The sequence below is a fragment of the Phragmites australis genome, chromosome 10 (assembly GCF_958298935.1).
Source record: "Phragmites australis chromosome 10, lpPhrAust1.1, whole genome shotgun sequence".
NCBI lineage: Eukaryota > Viridiplantae > Streptophyta > Magnoliopsida > Poales > Poaceae > Phragmites > Phragmites australis.
Window position 1 is genome coordinate 8,393,487 of NC_084930.1, and position 16,484 is coordinate 8,409,970.

At 55.1% G+C, this 16,484-nt stretch overlaps 2 protein-coding genes across 2 annotated transcripts; one reads left to right on the forward strand and one right to left on the reverse strand.

Moving 5' to 3' along the window:
- The first annotated feature begins 10,869 nt into the window (after window positions 1-10,869).
- Window positions 10,870-12,246, forward strand: LOC133930068 (uncharacterized). The gene is made up of 2 exons (XM_062376780.1): window positions 10,870-11,126; window positions 11,211-12,246. Exons 1-2 carry the CDS (start codon window positions 10,870-10,872, stop codon window positions 12,244-12,246), a joined length of 1,293 nt encoding a protein of 430 aa, XP_062232764.1.
- Window positions 12,247-12,739: 493 nt separating this feature from the next.
- Window positions 12,740-13,665, reverse strand: LOC133930069 (uncharacterized). The gene is made up of 2 exons (XM_062376781.1): window positions 13,591-13,665; window positions 12,740-13,264 (listed from the first exon to the last, which is right to left on the reverse strand). Exons 1-2 carry the CDS (start codon window positions 13,663-13,665, stop codon window positions 12,740-12,742), a joined length of 600 nt encoding a protein of 199 aa, XP_062232765.1.
- Between the last annotated feature and the right edge of the window lie 2,819 nt (window positions 13,666-16,484).

Below are 16,484 nucleotides of genomic sequence, written 5' to 3' on the forward strand. Positions count from 1 at the left end.
GTGCTGGGTCCCAGCTCCCAGAGGCCCCCGACCACTCACTTGTCCTCGCGGCTCCCCCTGGGCAAGGGGTCGAGCCCGAGCACACTGCTCTTCCCAGCCAAGGAGTCGAGCCCGAGTGCCCGGCCAGTCCCGACCGTGCCGCCAACCCTGGGGGCTGCAGTAGCCCCCCGGGTGGAGCCGCCGTCCGGGCTCGCCGGGTGCAGCGACCGGTGTACTTCGTCAGTGAAGTCCTCCGGGAAGCCAAGACAAAATATCCCCAGGCGCAAAAGCTACTCTATGCCGTGCTCGTCGCCTCCCGGAAGCTGCGCCACTACTTCCAGGCGCACAAGGTCTCGGTGGTTACCACTTATCCACTGGGACCCATTCTCCGGAACCGGGAAGGCACCGGGCGCGTTGTCAAATATGCAGTAGAGCTGGCGGAGTTCGACCTACATTTCGTCAGTCGCCAGGCAATCAAAAGCCAGGCGCTCTCCGACTTCTTGGCAGAGTGGACGCCCGTCCCCTGCGTCATCCCAGAAGAGGTCTCTGCCTATCCCGGGCACGACGCGCCCGGGTAATGGGTCATGCACTTCGACGGCTCCCTCTCGCTGAAAGGCGTAGGGGCCGGAGTGGTTCTCACCTCCCCAACGGGTGAAGAGCTCCGGTACGTCGTACAGTTGCAGTTCCGCGCATCCAACAACATGGCGGAGTATGAAGGTCTCATCATCGGCCTCCGGGCTGCGGTGAGGCTCGGGATTCGTCGCCTCCTGGTCAAAGGGGACTCCCAACTGGTCGTCAACCAGGTATCCAAGGAGTACCAGTGCACGGATCCTCAAATGGCGGCGTACGTGGCTGCAGTCAGGAAGCTCGAGAGACGCTTCGACGGCCTCAAATTGCGGCATATCCCTCACCGCGACAATGCTCCGGCCGACGAGCTCTCTCGCCTGGCCTCCTCACGTGCGCGCGTCCCTGCCGGAGTCTTTGAAGAAAGACTCACACGGCCTTCCGTCCTGCCTGCCGAACAGGATGAAGGGGAAACCTCGAAGTCAATTCAGGGGACCCCGGCGGTGCCCTCAGTGGGAAGCCCCGTCAGGGCGCCGCCGTCCGGCGAGTGCGCTGTGCTCGCCGAATGTTCTCAAGATACCTCGTGGATGTCTGACATCCGAGGGTACTTGAAAGAAAAGTTACTACCCGAGGATGAGGCGTCTGCCGAAAGAGTTGCTCGGCAGTCCAGGCGCTATGCCATAGTAGATGGGGATCTCTACCGACGTAGCGCAGGAGGTGTCCTCCTGAAATGCATCTCCCGGGCAGAAGGCGGCGATCTTCTCGCTGAGGTCCACGAGGGCGAGTGCGGTGGCCATTCATCGTTCCGCACGCTGGTCGGGAAGGCCTTCCGGCAAGGTTTCTACTGGCCTACAGCTCTCCAGGATGCTTCCGAGCTGGTTCGGCGCTGCAGGGCGTGCCAGTTCCATGCAAAGCAGATTCACCAGCCAGCTCAGGCTCTTCATACCATTCCCCTGTCGTGGCCTTTCGCGGTCTGGGGTTTGGACATTCTAGGTCCATTCCCCCGAGCAGTCGGGGGCTATGCATACCTATATGTCGCTATCGACAAATTCACCAAGTGGCCGGAGGCGGTCCCATTCATCAAGGTGACCAAAAACACGGCGCTTCAGTTTATCCGCGGCATCACCAGCCGCTTTGGTGTCCCGAACCGGATCATCACCGACAACGGCACCCAGTTCACAAGTGCCTTGTTCGGGGACTATTGCGAAGATCTCGGCATCAAGCTCTGCTTCGCTTCCGTCGCTCATCCTCGGAGTAACGGGCAGGTCGAGCGCGCCAACGCGGTGATACTGAAGGGCCTCAAAACCCGGACCTATAACGTGCTCGCTAAGCACGGGAAGGGATGGGTGGACGAGCTGCCAGCCGTGCTGTGGGCCAATCGGACTACGCCAAGCCGCGCCACCGGGGAGACTCCGTTCTTCCTCGTCTATGGCGCCGAAGCAGTCCTCCCCTCCGAGCTCACTCTGGGCTCCCCTCGAGTGCATGCATACTCTGAGGGTGAGCAGGAGCGGCAAAGACGCGACGACGTGGACTACCTAGAAGAGCGCCGGCGGCGTGCCGCTGTCCGGGCGGCTCGGTATCAGCAGAGTCTACGGCGGTATCATCTGCGTCATGTCCGGGCCCGGTCTCTCGAGGTGGGGGACCTAGTTCTCCGACGCGTCCAGTCGCGTGAAGGAATGAATAAGCTGTCCCCTGTGTGGGAAGGTCCTTTCACCGTGATCGCGGTCCCGCGGGCAGGTTCTTTCAGGTTGGCTACGGAGGAAGGACAGCCACTCCTGAATCCGTGGAACATCGAGCATCTCCGACGCTTCTACCCGTAGATGGTCGTGCTCCCGGCTCAGGTCAGCAAGGCCGGGGGCTTCTCCCCAAGCAGTCCGAGGGCTTCGCCCCTTGGGTAAGTCGCTGTCGCCCAACCTTGTAAATATTGCACATTCGGTATTTCGATAAGCAATCACTATGTCAAAATATTTTTTCTGGATTCCGTATGTTTAATTTGTCTGGTGAGGTGCTCGGTTGTGCGAGAAAAAGTTCGCTCTCTCATTTTCCCCGCTGATAAAAGAATCCCAATCGGTATGCATGCGAGCAGTCGTCGCTGACTTACATCCGGCATGGTAGGCTGTGATGTTCGGTGTCGTGGCAGGCTCCCGGGCACTACCAAGTTTCGGGGTGCTCTGGGTAATCCCATCGCTCGAGCCGCTCGAATAGTCCGGAGCCCGGGCCCCCGGAGCGGGCTGTTGGTGCTCGGTTTGGTCTGTCATACCCGGGCGCCATCGAACCATAGGACCTCTGGGTTATGCCTCTGCCCGCTTTTGTCCGTCGGTTTGGGTGTTCGAGAGGTCTCGGGTCGAAAATGAGAGCAGTCTATAGCAAGTACCGCACTAACAGAGCGCACCAGACAAAGAAATTCTATATTCTCTCTTAAGTCACAGGCTGGCAATCGCGAGCAGTTCGGCCGCGAGGGCTTCGATGCCCCGGTCTCTGGTCGGCTCCCAGGGTCCTCGGGTGATCCTACCACTTATGCATGGGTGGTCGAGATCACCCGACCCCAGGAGCCTCGTATGCCTCTGGGCACTCGGGCGCTCCGTTGAAAGAATCAAGTCCCCGGGCACCCGAGCTCGGAAGCACACCCCTCCTGGATCGGTTGGCCGGAAGGCCGACAGCTGTCCGGTGAGTGGTTATATTCAGACAAGTCTGCTTTAAGTAAATTTATGTCCTCGAGTCACTCTCGGGGGCTCTCGCGCTTTAATCTGTTCGGCAAGGTGGTCTCCTCGCACGCAAAAACCCTACCACGTGTCTACTTTTTTCCAGAACGACATAGCAGTTTGTAGAAAGGAGTAGCGCGCGTGCGGTAATGTCTGACCGAAGCCCTTCGTGGTGGTCGTGGTGTTCGGTCCGCTTTTAAGGACCCCGAGCACTACCGAGTCCTCGGGTACCCTGGGTAATCCTATCACTCGAGCTGCTCGAGTAGTCTGGAGCTCAGGCCTCGGGGGCGGGCTGTCAGTGCTCGGTCCGGCCCGTTTTAAGCCCGGGCACCACCGGACCACGAGGACTCTTGGTCACATTCTCGCCCGCACGCGTCTCCCTTCTACTAACTGAGTGGTCGCAAAGTGAAAAAGTGTTCACTAGGTATGGCGTGTTCCGAGCAGGATCGATCTATCTCCCGGGCAAGGAAGTCTGTGTCTTTGTTTCTTAACTTAGGCAAATGCGGACTCGCGAGAGCTCGAAGGCCGACTACGCCAGCAGCAGCGATCCGGATAACTTCATTCTCGGGGACGGGAAGGTCGGGAACGGCCCGACTGAGTACTCCCCGGGACTTCCGGACAAAACACCAGAAGGAACATCAAACACTCAAAGAAACTGGAGTTGCGAGCCCAAGGAAAAGTTGCCATTAATATTCACAGGATATATACAAGGCTTTTTCTAAGGGTTCACTCCTACATCTACATTCATCAAGACAAAAAAAAAAAAAAGAAGAGACTACAAAAGATCTAGTCGGCCGCAGAGGCGTCGGCTGAATCCTCTGAGTCGTCCCCGGGGGCTGGCGGTGGCGGCACCTCTCGCCTGAAGCCGGCCGCCACCACGGCGGCGGTACTCCGGACCGCTACCCGGGCGGCCTCTCCCTCAGCCTCGACCACTCCCTCCCGCGCCGGCTCCAGCGGGAAGTTTGGGTCCCTGCTTCGGTAGCAGGCCAGAACGTGCTCGGCCACTGCATGTGCCAAGCCACGTCCCTCCCGGGCGGCGAGTTCCTGGACTGCCCAAGGCAGGGCCTCGAGGCGCTCGCAGACCTGCTGCAGCCCCAACACTTGTCGTGCGGGGAAATCGCCTTTCTCGACTTCGGCGAGCCGTCCGAGACCACCCTTCTCTACGGCCCGCCGCATCCGCCGGAGTATGTCTTCCAGCATATGCTCGAGGTTGACCCGCGAGACAAAGGCGGTCTCGAGCTTCTCCTTGGCGGCCCGCAGCTGCGCCTCGAGTCCCTGGTTCCCGACTGGACCGGAAGAACCGCCAACTGCTGCGAGGGCGGCAGCCTGCTTCGTCTTGGCCACCATCTCGGATAAAGCGCGTTCGCGGGCGGCCAGTTCCGCCTCATGCTTCGCGCTCTGCTCCGTCCTGGTCGCTATAGCCGCCGCCGCCGCGTCAGCCTCGCCTTCTCGGCGACTCAGCTCGCCCTCCCGCCGGGCCAGCGCATCCTCCTTCTGGGCTACCGAATTCTCCCGGGCGTCGAGGTCCGACGCCGACAACTCGTTGTCCACCTCCCAGATGGAGACGTTCTCCACCCAGCGGTGGATCTCTTCTCTGATCTTCCGGAGGTCATCTTCCTAGCGCTGGAGGTCGGCGCGCGTCTTCTCGGCCGCGCCCTCCCGGCGGGTCAGCTCGGCTTGCTGCTCCTCCGCCGCCTGCTCCCGGGCTGCGACTTCCATCTCCCTCTCCTGCGCCTGCCCCATCCTGGCAAGGGCCTCGGCAGCTTGCTGCTTCGATGCCTCAGCCAGGCGGGCGGCGTCTTCTCGTTCCTGCGCGGCCTCTGCCCGCACGGTCTTCAAAATTTCTTGTTCCCGCGCGGCTTCCGCGCGGATGTCATCTAAAAGCTTCTGCTCCCGCGAGGCCGCCACGCGGGCCTCCTCCTGGGCGCCCGCCAGCTGCGCCTTCTCCAACGCCAGGCGGGCGCGCTCGGCCTCGAGCTCCTCCTCCTTGACGTTCACCGCTGCGCCCAGCCGCCCGACCGCTACTTGGACGCCTTCAATGGCGGCCAGGAAAGGGTCGGCGGGCTGGCCCACCACCGGTGGGGCCCAGGCTTCTCCGCAGAGTGCCTCCAGGGGGGCCGAGCTCTCCGCAGGGCCCCGCGCTGCCGTCCGCCCCGGGCTCTGCCTGCCCGGGGTAGGCTCCGCCGGCGCCGAAGACTCGGACAGCGGCCGCATTCCCGCATCGGCCGCCCTGTCCGCCGGCCCCGGCAGGGCATTCACCTCCCCCATCATCCGCCCCGGGCTCTCCGCGCCTGGGGTAGGTTCCGCCGGCACCAAAGATTCCGATGGCTGCTCCGTCTCTCTCCCGCTGGCCGTCGCCTCCGCCTTTCTTCCGCTGGCTGCCACGACGATTGGCGCCTCCGCCGTTCCAGTGCCCACCTCCGTCGGAGCTGCAGGCGGGCTCGTTTCTGGCCTTGGCGCCCGCGCTTCCCCCGTCGCAATGGCGCCTGCGGCCGGCCTACGGGAGACAGATGAAAATTGTCAAAGCTTAGTTCGGGCCAGAAATGCCCAGAAAAAAGCAAGAAAGGAGACTCACCGATACTGCCATTTGGCCGCTGGGAGCCTAATGTCCGGGTCCGGCGCCCTCAGTCGGGACTCCTCTCGCCGCCTCTTCCGCTGGGGGTTCGGCGGGGCCGTTGCGCGGGCCTCGGGTGCCGCCGCGCGGGGCTCAGGATCCGCCGCGCGGGTCTCTGGCGCCGGCACAGGCCCCATCCGCACCAGCCGCGGCGCCAGCACCGGGAACGCCGCCGCCGTCGTCGGCGACGACGGAGAGTCCGGCACTAGAATCAGGTCCCTGGGACGCTTTCCCCGGTCTCCCGGCACCACCTCCTCTACGACTTCAGTCGCGCCCTCCTCCCTGGCACGGCGGCTGCTGCCTGCGGCGACCCCTTCACCAGCCCGTGCCGAGCTGCCAGCGACCTCCTCACCAAGTAGCTCTTCCAGCCCGGGGAGTTCGGAGGCCTCGGGACTCCGGCTTCGTGGCCGGTCCACAAGCCCCTGGGCATCGAACTCCGGCAGCCCCGCCATAATGGCCACCCGGTTGGGGTTGGCGCAAAGCGCCATCTCCGGCCACGGGAGCTCCGTTCGGCCCATGTCCTCCGTTCCGGTGATCACCCGTGTCATCCCCGCAGTTCCGCTTGCCCCAGAGTTGGGGCTTAGGTGCACCAGTTGAATGCCGTACGTCTCCAGCACTTGCAGAAAAAAGGTGGAGAACGGCGGCACCAACCCCGCCGCCACAAAGGAGGTGAAGAGGACGATCCGCCCCGGGACGGTCGTCGCTGGCGTCAGGCTCGCCGGCGTCACCACCACGGCACCTTCTTGCCCCTCTGGCACCAGCAGTTTCCTGATCTTGTCCGCCGCCTCCTCGTTCCTCAGACGAGACTCCGGCAAGATGCTGTCCGAAGCCTTGTCCCGGCGTCCTCCTCCAACCCTCGTCATCTCGACAAGAATGAAAGGTGTTTTGGCGGTGGAAAGAGAGAGAAGGAAGAGTGCTCCGGTCGCTTGAGAATTTCCTAAGGGCTTCGGAGCACACAGAAGGCAAGAGCGCAAGAGCAAGAAAGCGTAAAGAGGGGGACGGACCGATCATATCCCCCTTTTATATCTCGAAAGTTCAAAAACTGCCGCCGAAACGGTTCGCTCGGCGAAGCGTCGCCTCGTTCGGCCAACCGCCAGGCGAATCTCCCGCCGATCGCGCAATGTCAGCGGCTGCCAGGCGCATTTTCCTCGATCTGCGCGGCGACCGCGCGTGCCGCCCGTATGGTCATCATACCCTTCGGAAGTTGTGTGGACATGCGTCCACTCTTTTTTCCCGTTGGGGCGTACTTGAGGTCTAGGTCCGCAAGGGCCACCTCTCAAAAGCTTGCCACGTGGCGTCTGCACCAGCCTCGGCCTCGGCCGCGACGAAGGGCCCATTCGCAGTCTCCGTCCCGTCGCCTACCAATGGACCCGGGGGCTACTATCGGTGTATTAGGAACCAGGGGTCCCTGAGTCCCAAGACCGGACCGGCCGTCCGCCACATGTCACCATCCCGTGGGGTCCACCCTGCAGGAGAAGAAGAAACTAAGTCCCGGGGGAAGGTGCTCGGGGCCGTAGCCTCTAGGTTCCCGAGCACCTCGGTTCCCCGAAGGTCTCATCCAAGTGCTCGGGAGAGAGTGCTCGGGGCTGCACGTGGCAGCCCCCGAGGACTCGGTTCCCCGAAGGTCTCATCCAAGTGCTCGGGAGAGAGTGCTCGGGGCTGCACGTGGCAGCCCCCGAGGACTCGGTTCCCCGAAGGTCTCACCCAAATGCTCGGGAGAGAGTGCTCGGGGCTACACGTGGCAGCCCCCGAGGACTCAGTTCCCCGAAGATCTCACCCAAGTACTCGGGAGAGAGTGCTCGGGGCTGCACGTGGCAGCCCCCGAGGACTCGGTTCCCCGAAGGTTCGCGCAAGATCGTCCGACGACTCGAAGGGTCCCATCGTCGGGGTGTCAGCCGGTCAAGGGCCCAATGCCGCATTTAATAGGCACGCGCGGCCTGACATCCTGACATCCTGACATTCTCAGCTGCCCACGCCCCAGTGTCAAACCCTGCCATGCACTGGCAGGGGGGGCGTGGGTCCATTAAATGCACGGGTCCCGTCCCGTTTCATTTGGATGCCTCGGGATAACGTTGCCAGGATCGAAGCGCTCCGCCTGCCACTCTGCCCTGGCAGAAGAACAAGACAGGGTGGGCGCGCCGGGCACCTCTGAGGCTGCCCGGTGGGCCCCCTTAATGGCGCCGCAGGGCATCCACAGTGGCGGGTGGTCGGATGCGCGCCGCATTTTTCCACCACCCCTGTCACTTCGCCAAAACGGAATGATGACGCCTTTCTCCGTGGCACCTTGGCACTCGCATCCCCTCTTTCCCATTCAGGATATGTCGAGGTCGGCGCGCCTATAAAAGGAAAGGATGGAGAACATGTAAAAGGGTGGGAAAAAGAAAGAGGACGCAGACGCTCGAACCAGCTCAAGCCAAGCTAGAACACGAGAGCCTCAAGCTCTCTATAAGCGGCTCTCTCTTGTAACCAGATACATCCTTGAAGAATTTCCTTCAAGGATAGATATAGCACTCACACAGGAGTAGGGTGTTACGCCTCCGCGCGGCCCGAACCTGTCTAAACCCCGGGGCACCCATCTTTCTCGCATTAGGGCGATCATCTTCCACCAGCCACTGCATTTATTTCCGTTCTCACTTATTTCCCAGACAAGATTATCCAGGATCATCCCCCCGGCCGAATCTCTAAAAAGGGGTCTCTCGGGATCCCTGCGACAGGAGTTCACCCTCCGACAGACGTCCCTCGCTTGGTTCGTTGAGGGGCGGACAATGCCTCATCGGGGGTCTTCGAGTTTCTCTGTCGATCGATGAATTTATGCAAGTCATTGATCGGATGATATCTAATTGGCAATGTTCTACGACAGTTGGTTGCTCGATTGTCATCCCAGGATGCTTTATCCTGTGGATTATGTCTCTCTGAGTCGGATTCACAGGAAAGATCATTACACGATCTCCCTCGGTGCGAGCTATTCTTGGTAAGATCCAGGTGGGACTTCTCGGCCTAGATGAGGTCTTCTTTCGTCATGCCAGTCACCGAGATCATCCAACCCTTACCGAGAGCCTCTAATAGAAGGAGAAGCCTCTGAGCTGTTGCAAATATGTAACGTGTAGCCCCTGCTCATGATCAGGAGACGGTAAGTCCTACACTCTGTTAGGGTTTTGGTTTTTGGGAAGTGTGGTCAATGGAAATTGGTCGTCGCTTGGACTCAGAGCAGCAGGGATCTGAGTGTTGTCATCATGATTGGTTTGGTCGTCGCATCCATCTCTGATTGCAAAGACTTCTCAGGGGTAACCTTCGCTGGAGGAGTCCAGATCTATCATCGATTTCTCGTCGGATTGCTCCAGATAGGTGTCTCGATAATTCATGTTGTTGGAAGCCGTGGGAGAGTATCCTGACTTGTTGTGAATATCGCATTGGCGATTGTCTTAGCAGCCGAGTGGTTTGAACTCGATATCGTAGTCCTTGATATATTGATCTATGAAGCGACTTAATTCGTCACCTAAGTCGTCGCCGGATAGCTATTTGTCGCGATCAACCTGATCAATCGTCGGTTCGTCGATGGGAGGTGAAGTTATCGTAGAACCTCTCATCCGAAAAACTGGTCCTCAGTACAAGCTTGGGCGAAGTCGATGATATGTTTTGTGTAGAATCTTTAACGTCTATTATCATGATCCCCACAAACGGTGTTAACTATCGATGATTGGTGAACCGTCGATCTTACAAATTTATAGAAGAAATAGGGGATAACTTGAATAGACAAATCAAAGAAACACACATGGGTTTTTTAGACAGGTTTGGGTCTCTCTCAGAGTAATAATCATACGTTATGTTTGTTTTGTATTGATCTTGAAACCATTAAAAAAGAAGGATGCGACTAGTCTAGATAAATTTAACCTAGTTGTCAACTTATTTGCGTGTAATCGAGAAAGATCAAGTTGTGAAAGGCTTCTAATGTCTTATAATAGTTTGTGCAACTTGTCCTTCCTAGGATCCTAAGCTCCATATATATAGAGGGTATATGTCCTTTAAAACCTATCTTTCTATTTTTAAAATTAAATTTACCTATTTACAAAATATCATGAGGTTATATGAAGTTTTCGTTCATCAAGGATCCCTTCTGTAGATAGAGAAATCGGAATGCATCTGAATTCCGCAACGTTGGACGACGCGCACAAATGCATGCATCTGCCATGAACCGGGTGGCAGCGTCGGCCGCGCGCGTCTGGATCAGCCCCTTTGATCGATCACAGCTCCCCTGCCCGTATGAGGTTGCATGCGTACGCGCACGGCGACGTGAAGAACCTGACCGAAACGAACCCACCCCCGAGCTAGTCGTCCGTGTACCGGCGTGCACGCGAAAAGCAGTTGCGCTCACGGGCGAATGCTAAGACCATCTCCAGCAGCTACCCTAAATTTTTATCCTCAAAAATACTATTACAACATCCCCTATCACTATTACAGCTTCCCTCATTCCAGCCATCTCCAGCAGCTACTCTATATCTCATCCACTATCTTCTCTCCCCTATATTAAATTGATTTTTCCCAACCGCCATAACCGCCACCCTAGCAATTTTTTTTGACATGCTGCCGTTGCAACGGCTATTGAATGGTACGATATAAATTAGTGTCATGGAAATTATTTATTCAGAATAATTTTTTTTGCGCAATATATTGCTGAATTAAATATATGAGCGCTAATGTGTGTGTCGCCCCCTGCAATTACGGAGATAGAAATGAATGTTTGCAATGAACGTATGCCGTGGCGTCCACTTCAATCTAGCTTGGACAATAAGAAGGCCACCAATCTTGCTGCGGAAGACCGAGGAGTATTGGCTTGCAGTGGAAGGAATTGCTGTGCCATGGATGGACAGGAAGAAGGCCACCAATCTTGCTGCTGAAGCCTCACGTGCAGTGGCTTATAGGGGAAGGAATAGCGTTGGCTTCCGTCACAAGGCTCATCCTAGCCCTATTTATATGATGATGAGGTAGTCAGACTTTGCAAGCCAGCGAAAAATGGATTGTCGCGAAGCCTGGAAGGAGACCGTGAGAGAGTTGTGTTTCGGCAATGACTCTTCCGATGAGGAAGATGATTTGTTCCTTGTGACTGTGACCGCGTTCCATGAGTCGTCGGCAGCACAGAGCGGAGCTTGGGGCGGTTCAGTGCCGGGACGTCGCCGTATCCAGCAGAATCGGCTGGAGGGGCATCAAAGGTTGTTCAATGACTACTTCGCCGATCCCCCTGTGTACCCCGATTACATATTCCGCCGCAGGTAATATTGTGAATAGAAAGTATCTTGGCGAAGTATTATGAACACATGTATGTGTGTGGCGTCTTATTGTTGATGGTTGTGCAGGTTCAGGATGAAACGTGACCTGTACCTCAAGATTGTGGAGGCAGTTGCGGACCATGACCCGTGGTTCCAACAGAGGAGGAATGCAGCAGGGGAGCTCGAGCTGTCGGCATTGCAAAAAGTCACTGCGGCGTTTCGTATGCTATCATACGATGCTCCTGCGGATTCTCTGGATGAGTGCCTCTGGATAGGGGAGGCCACCATCATTGAGAGCATGAGGCGGTTTGTTCGGGCCGTTGTCAGGGTGTTTGGCGATGAGTATCTCCGTTCTCCGAACGAGGAGGACACCGCTCGCTTGATTGCTATAAACGAGCAAAGAGGGTTCCCGGGGATGCTGGGAAGCATCGACTGTATGCATTGGAGGTGGAAGAACTGTCTGACGGCGTGGTCGGGTTCTTTCACCGGCCACGTCAACTCTCCTACTATCATTCTAGAGGCGGTGGCGTCGCAGGACCTGTGGATTTGGCATGCCTTCTTTGGCATGCCGGGGTCGCTGAACGACATCAACATTCTGCACCGCTCACATCTCCTCGACAACCTTGCCGCTGGTGTGGCGCCCCAGGTACAATTCTCCATCAATGGACACCAGTACACCATGGGGTACTACCTTGCAGATGGTATCTATCCGGAATGGGCCACCTTTGTGAAGCCCATATCTTGTCCGCTTGGGCGGAAGCAGCAACACTTTGTCGTTCAGCAGGCGGCGGTACGGAAGGATGTGGAACGCGCCTTCGGGGTCCTACAGTCTCGGTTTCCTATAGTCCGGGGGGCTACAAGGATATGGGATCAGGAAACCCTTCATAACATCATGACCGCCATCATTATCATGCACAACATGATAATCGAAAATGAGAGACCTGATGGTGAAGTTGAACACGTCTACGACGGTGCTGGTGACCATGTGGAGCCGTTGCACACCCCAACCCCCACAATTCAAGCATTTGCACACAGGTATGGGATGATAAGTAGCAGACAGGGTCATCACCAGCTTCGTGAAGATCTTGTGGAGCATCTCTGGCAGCTCCACGGAGGAGAGTAGACCCAACTTTTTGTAGTCCAATAAATAAAATGTTTACTACGTTGTCCATTGCCAGTGCGTATTATGTTTGAAAGTATGTTGAATATGCTATGTAATTTCGTACTATGTATGTCAGGTTTTATCAATGGATCTAAACGATATTTTAACAAGCTGTGGATGTTCTATGAATGGTTTAGGTAACTTTTACAGCAGTCAATATATCGAAATAAAGATGGACACAGACATTATGAAGTACATATGAAGTCACATACTACAGTCAATGAATATCAATAGTACATATGAAGTCACATACTGCAGGAACAATCATCTACAGCTTGCTGATGTCTCCAACGATTGAGTGCAGATATCCGAATTCAGGTTTTTTACATAACAAAAGACAGTACCATTCCATAAAGCTTTCGACATAACGACATACAGTACCATTCGAGAAAGTAAAGGCCGAAACAAATTAGCCAGATGGGCCAGACGAGGCGCGACGACCTGCAATGATGCTCTACCGGAGACTCTTGTAGTAGGCTTGCTGGTCCTCATCCATTTGTGAAATATCCATGTTCATTATGTGCCTCTCCTCCTTCTCCTTTTCCATTTGCATACGCTCCTCCTCGAACCGGAGCTTCTTCCGCTCAACATCCATCAACTCTGCAAACCTCTTAGCCCTTTCCTTCTCAATCATCTCTTTCATTGCCAACTGCCGGTCAAATAGCTCTGTCATGGGCCCTGAAGCAGAACTAGAGGAGGAAGTACCCCGTGCCACCTCTTTCGAGCGCGTGCGACCTGGTGGCCTCTTGGCACGTGGACTGCAGTTGGAAGGTGGTGCATCCGCTCCTTCAGGGTTGTTCATCCCAGCTGAAGACGCTACCTGATGCGTCGATGAGGGACTTCCCGAAGCGGCGGTTTTCTGCTTCTTGCGCGAGGACTCCGATTGCCACTTCGGATGATTCCGCAACTCCCTCCAACACGGCAGCAACGTGAACTCCTTGTGCTCCGCGGCTTGAAACATCTTGCATGCCTCCACGACCTACAATTTTTATACAAACTTCACAATGAAACATCTGTGATACCTAATGAAACATAAACCATCAGTAGGGGGGAGTCCCAACATAAACCACAATTTGCCTTCTCAGTTAAGTAATACATATGCCACTGATTCTAAGGTGCAAGAAAGTATTAGAACTGATTACTACAACTGCCTTTTCCAAGCCAGTACTATGATATGGTGACAGAACCTTGCATGTAGAACCTTCTATGCAGAACCAGATGAGCAGGTAAGAACAAGGTCCACAACATATACATTGCTTTTCATTAACAAAGGTACATTCGTAGCTTAAGGGTTAAGTGACATACCGTCTCCGCCTCAGTTGTACCACTCTTCTTAGTGCGCACGGCCCTAGCGTAATGGCCGCAGAACTTCTGGACCATCATGTTGATGAATGTCCACCTCCCCTGCAGCTACTTTTTATTTCAGGTTGATGTGAAGGTTTTGTTCTCGTGGGAGTAACTCTTGATCCTGTGCCAGAACGCACCTAGGCTCTGGTTGCTCCCAACCACGGGGTCCAGGCTCACGTTCAACCATGCCGCAACAAGTAGAAGGTCCTCCTCCAACTTGTAACTGCAGCCACGGCCACCCATTGCTGCCACCTCTACAGGTGCGTCAATGTCCTGCACCTGTGCCGAAGGAATCTGAGTCCCGATGATGCCATCTTCGGTGAGCGGCAACACATCGTCCCAAGGCATGCGCTCCGTGTCCCCACGAAGGAACCCGGCGTACTCCATTTCATCCCTGCACACAAGTGAATAAGCAATGCAGTACAAGTACGAAGCTGCAAGCCTTCCCTCCCATGATAGACCAAATTAGAGATGACAGAGGCAAAAGAAGTAGCCAACAACCTATGCTTTTCTGTTACAAACAAAGAAAATGTAGTAATGTCTGACAAAGTTGCATTTCTTAACCATACAATGTTTGAAAATGCAGCATTGTAATGTCTCAAAACATATATGTTGCATGTCTTAACCATATGTGTATGTTGTCAAGCATTACAGAAATTCAATCGTTGACACAATCAAAACTACATGCAGCTATAACATGATCCTCAACCAATCGAAACATCAGCAGGCAATAACACATAATGAACATTGCTGCTCAACAGTACATGGCCATGGCATCTTCTCAACATACCTCAAATAACAGTACACCAAATGTAATAGCATTTCTTAACCATGCTTCTGGATATGTCTTAAACATCATGACTGACTACCAGACTAGAAGACCCACACCTAGAGGTTAGCCGTAAACCTATAGGAACCGGCTACCGTGACTCCATACATTCCAAACAACAAAATAGACACCGTACCCAACTACAGCCTCCACGACCTATCAGATTCAATGGACATTGCATCTTTTGAACACAGGAGCTCATCGGAGCTCCAGTCAGTGTGAACGACATCTTCGTCATCAATGTCCTGTGAGCCCGCCACTTCCTCTACCACTACAGCGCTTGAACTGTCGGCATCATCACCATGGTTGTCGACGCCAACGTCCCTCATATAGTCTTCAACTTGGAACACAAGCTGTTCCAAGTCCTCCGCTATGTTTTCCACCTGAAGAAGGGCCATGTTGAGGTCCACGACAGCCGGGGTGCTTTCCGGACTCAAGTTGTCAATGGCCACCTTCTTCAAAGCGGAAGCCGCCTCCTCGACTTGGTCCTGCATCTTCGACACAAGGGCGACAAGCGCTGCGCGGTCCATCTACAACCACGGGTGACGGATGACTAAAGGGACGAACCATTTTTTGAGGTACACTTCAACAACGGCTAACCATTTGACACAATACCAGGTTCTGAAATAATTGAACATGTGCTTAATTGTGCCCTTTGCAGCAACTAAAACAATGTAGGTGTTCTCTACAATTACCAATTGCTACCTCATTTAACATACATATTGCCCATCATAGAGCACATACATACAATAGACAATATATATATTGCCCATTATCATTACTGCACTAGCTAACAAGTTATTTGGGAGATAGTTCAGATCTACTCCATTGCCACCACAAAGTAGTATTTCTTGCAATACAAATCTTACAAAAATTCTTATTCCCATACCACTAGCAGTATTGTTCACCTCCTACTCCTATCCAGATGCCTTCAATTCATAGACATCAAACGTTTTGGCTTGCATCTACCAATTCCAGTCCAAAATCCCATTTCCTTTATGCCCTACACTTCCTACTCATCCCTGCCCTACAACAATTAAAGGTTGCCAAGCCTCACTGCATATTCTTATACATATTGTTAACTCCAGGTGTTGGTGCTAAACATATCCAACTACAACCTAAGTGAGGTTCAAATTTGCTAAACATATCCAGCTGTTGGTGCCTAACATATTGAATGATTCATAACTTTTCCCAGTTAAACACTTACAATATTGTAACAGATTTCCTTCACCAAAATATATACCAAGCAATGAGCCCAGCATCAGGTCCAGGAACAAAGAGGGGTGTCCAAAGTTCAACAATTTTTACCTCTTTCTCACTGAAATCTAACAAGAAATCTACAATCTAAACCTCTTTCAGGAACCATGACACTAAAATTAGGCAACATACTAAATTGTGACCAAAGAAAAGTACCATGAACAGGTTGTGTGCGAATTGCATCTACTCGGTTCCTATATGCCATCTCAAACACGGGATTTCCTCCACATTTCCTTCACTGCCGGCCACAATTCCACGCGATTTCAGGTTCCTATGGCTGGGGATCGGGTGCCGGCACCGTTCTCCCCGCCCCTGCGGATAGGGATCTGCAGCAAGCCAAACAAACCAAGCAAGCTACCCATCCTGCACTACCGCCGCCGACCAACCCTAGCTCCGGCCGCTCGCCGCGCAACCCTAACATGTGGATCTGGGAGCCGAGGACATACCAGAGGCTTCGTGATGACCACGGGCCACCTACTGCCGCCGAGCACACCGACGGTGGGGAACCTTGCACCGCGGCCGCTGGATCTGCGTCGGCCCAGTCGTCGCACAACGGGGAGGACGCGTTGTCTTCCCGGTCTCCGGAAGCTCCTCGTTTGCGCCGGCCTCCGACGCCTCCCGCCTCGCCTCCGCACCCGCTCGCCAGTTCCTCTTCCGCCGCTCCGCGGGAGCAACGAACCCCTCGCCAGTCGCGCCTCCTACAGTGAAGCGGATGCCGCATTCTCCCCGCAACTTTGCCGCCCCCGGACGCTTGCCACATCGCTAT